Source organism: Apium graveolens, chromosome 10 (genome assembly GCF_009905375.1).
Source record: "Apium graveolens cultivar Ventura chromosome 10, ASM990537v1, whole genome shotgun sequence".
NCBI lineage: Eukaryota > Viridiplantae > Streptophyta > Magnoliopsida > Apiales > Apiaceae > Apium > Apium graveolens.
The window spans coordinates 95,383,207-95,386,308 of NC_133656.1; the positions used below are offsets into that span (position 1 = coordinate 95,383,207).

General features: G+C 33.0%; 1 protein-coding gene across 1 annotated transcript; it reads right to left on the bottom strand.

The window, feature by feature from the left end:
* Nucleotides 1–826: 826 nt before the first annotated feature.
* On the bottom strand, nt 827–2,415 carry LOC141689047 (uncharacterized). Its single transcript, XM_074493218.1, has 3 exons — nt 2,137–2,415; nt 1,791–1,855; nt 827–1,564 (listed from the first exon to the last, which is right to left on the bottom strand). The coding sequence occupies exons 1-3, from the start codon at nt 2,287–2,289 to the stop codon at nt 1,051–1,053; spliced, it is 732 nt and encodes a 243-aa protein (XP_074349319.1). The 5' UTR covers nt 2,290–2,415; the 3' UTR covers nt 827–1,050.
* Between the last annotated feature and the right edge of the window lie 687 nt (nt 2,416–3,102).

Genomic DNA, 3,102 nt, shown 5'->3' on the forward strand with positions numbered 1-3,102 from the left:
AGACGTATGACTCTTTTAAGGCTCGGATTTGTTTTACCAAGAGAACAAAACATTTTTTATATCATTATTTTCGAAATTATTAATACAAGAAAAATATCAGATATGACTTTTTTTATGGTTCGTAGTGCACATATAATATTCATTATTAATTATTAATAACGATTAACGACTAGCACAGGACACGTAACATCTTCTATTTGTTACCAAAAATAAACGACTAACGAGGTACATAATATTTTCTATTTGGTTACCAAATATCCAGTGGGTTAGCACTTAGCTGGGGAGTAGGGACCATATTTACTGACGTGTGCATGTAATCAGTTCATTTTCATTGTGTGTTAGTAGTAATTAAGTACTGTAGTTCTTTACACTCGATCAGTAAATAAACGGTAATAATTTATCTACCATCATCTAGGAAGTCCGAGTTAACATATATTCTTTTTATATTTTTATTTTTTCCTTTCTTTTTGAGTAAATATATTTTCTTTCACAATTTTCACGAAAAAACATCAAATTATCAACTTTTTCGAATTCGCAAGATTGTACCTGTTTTGTATATTATATTTAACAAAAGATTTGACAGGAGCAAATTTATTATTTGACTGTAAATGTAACTTTTCAGAAAATTGAGAAGGCATCCAAACACCATACCTACTGGCATAGTTCCGCTTCCACCTATCTTGGTAGTATTGAAGGAGAAATATGAACTTAAGTCAAAAAGTTGCTAGAAAATTTCTGTATAGAATAATTTTAGTTCAAGTGAAATAGTAGAAGCAATTTAGAGATAGAGCAGATTATTGATTCACAAAGATTCAGAGAGTCAACATGAAAATGAAGTCGAATTTGCCATATGAGAGTGAAGTACAATCCTGCCCTTAACACTCAAGAGCCCAAAAATAAAACATTCAGCTCCATAATCCATATCAACTCTTTTTTCTTCTTCAGATTAGTGATTTTACTGACCTTGCTTCTGCCGAGAACAGTGACACTTCTAAAACACAACTAGAAAATTAACTTGTCCCCCCCCCCATCCACTCCTTTTTATTAGCTTCACATTAGAGATTTTAGTGACCTTGCTTTCATGTGTTTTCGAACTCTCTTCTTCTCATTCTCACTAGAATTCTCAACTTCAATATTCCCCTCATTATCGCCCTGTTCTCCTTCCTCAGACTCCTCACATTTTTCGGACTCCTCACTCTGAGGCATTACCACAGCTTCACCTATCTTGCTTAATTCTCGAGCAATTTTCCTCTTTCCCCAGGTCGGTTCATACTCTGAATAGTACACCGATTCGTAAGGATTCGAATCGGGTTTAGGCTTTTTGGCCCGATTCTTGGTACATTTCTTAACAACCGGTGGAACAACATCAGGAACAATGTAGCTTCTAAGATGAAATTCACAGAATGTTTCGCCTTGTTTAACTTCTAAACCACAAATCCAATTCCCATTTTCATCGGTTTTCAAACAATACTTCTTGGTGTCATCACCGTCTTTCTCCTCTTCCTCCTCATCATACACACAACCATTCTCTTCACCCTCCAAAGATTTTCTCAATGAAGCAAAACTGCCCACATACACACACAACAATAACAACAGCAAAATAACAATAATATAATATTAAAAAGTAGCTACTAACACATATATCGATACATTCAAGTCCAAATTTGGCAAAAGTATGATATCCAAAAAAAAGAGCATCAATAGCATAAACCCTAATAGTGTATAACAAAAGAAACCCACATGAATACAAATAAAAACAACAAAATCAAACAAATGGCACCAAAGCTTACCTCTCTAAAGCCCCAATCAAATCTCCAAACCCCGTATTGTTCAACAAGCTTTTGTCTCCTTCAAACTACGGAAACATTTACAAAACCACAAAAACCAACACATATTTTTTAATAAAAATGCAAAACACAAACAACCCACTACACAAAACATACATATAATGCAAGATTCAATGTTTTATAAACACATGGGGGATAGACTAATAACTAAAACCCTAAAGAACAATGATGTAAAATGAAGGGGAAGAGAGGAGATAAACAAGATAATAACATAATGGGGTTTATCAGATCTGTGTATATAAGATATAAAGAGGTGATATAGAAGAAGGGAATGAAAAAAAGAAGTGACCTGGAGAGATGGAGAGGAGGGAGATGAAGGAGAGAGATTAGTAGAGAGATCCCAGGGAGATTGGTTGAGCTGACAGAAGTGAGCTTGCAGGGGAGCTTTGAGTCCAGAAGATGACTCAGGGTGAGCTCGGAGAGAGTTCTTTCTGATCCTCATTGAAGAGTTTTTAGCTTCAAGAAAATGAAAGTAGCTAGCGGGCGAGAGAGTGGGAGAGAGAGAGAGGAGAGAGGTATATATAGACGGGTAGGATCCAGAGACTTTCTCTATAATAAATACAAGGATATTTTTTAGATGTACATATATACACTTTTTATTATATGGGATGTACATGTGTTTTGTGTTAGATGAGAGCCCTGAGACAACAATTGCAGTGTTCATGGGGACTAGTGAATAGTGATTGGAATGGGCTTTTATGAGTTCTCGAGTCCACAGTACAAATTTTGTTGATTTGGAAAATATTGTCAATTTTTTAAATATTTATTTGTGGAAGTTTAAGTATAAAATAAAAAAATTAATGTAAATTAATTTAATATAATTATTTAATTTTAGGGATTATAAAAAAAATTATGTCATAAATGTCTTTTTATTCTGAAAACATTTCATTTATGCATTTACCTGAAATTATGTTTTGATTACTAATTGATCGGAGAAAAATGGGATCAGTACCCTCCTCATCCAGAAAGTTGGGTTAGTTGTTGAGGAAATGTTAATAGAATAAAATTAAATTAGGTTAGAAGTTTGGCAGCTGATTGTTTTGTTAGTAGTTAATTAATAATTTGTTTTATTTTATTATTTCAAATTTATTATCAATAATATTTATTAGATGGTTGATATTAGTACTTGTACACAGTTATTATGATCGTTAGAAGTATGCAGCTAATTATTAATATTATCGTTAGGAGTTGGGCAGCTGATTGTCAGTAGTTACATAATTTATTTTAACTTATTATTTGAATTTTTTATCAATAG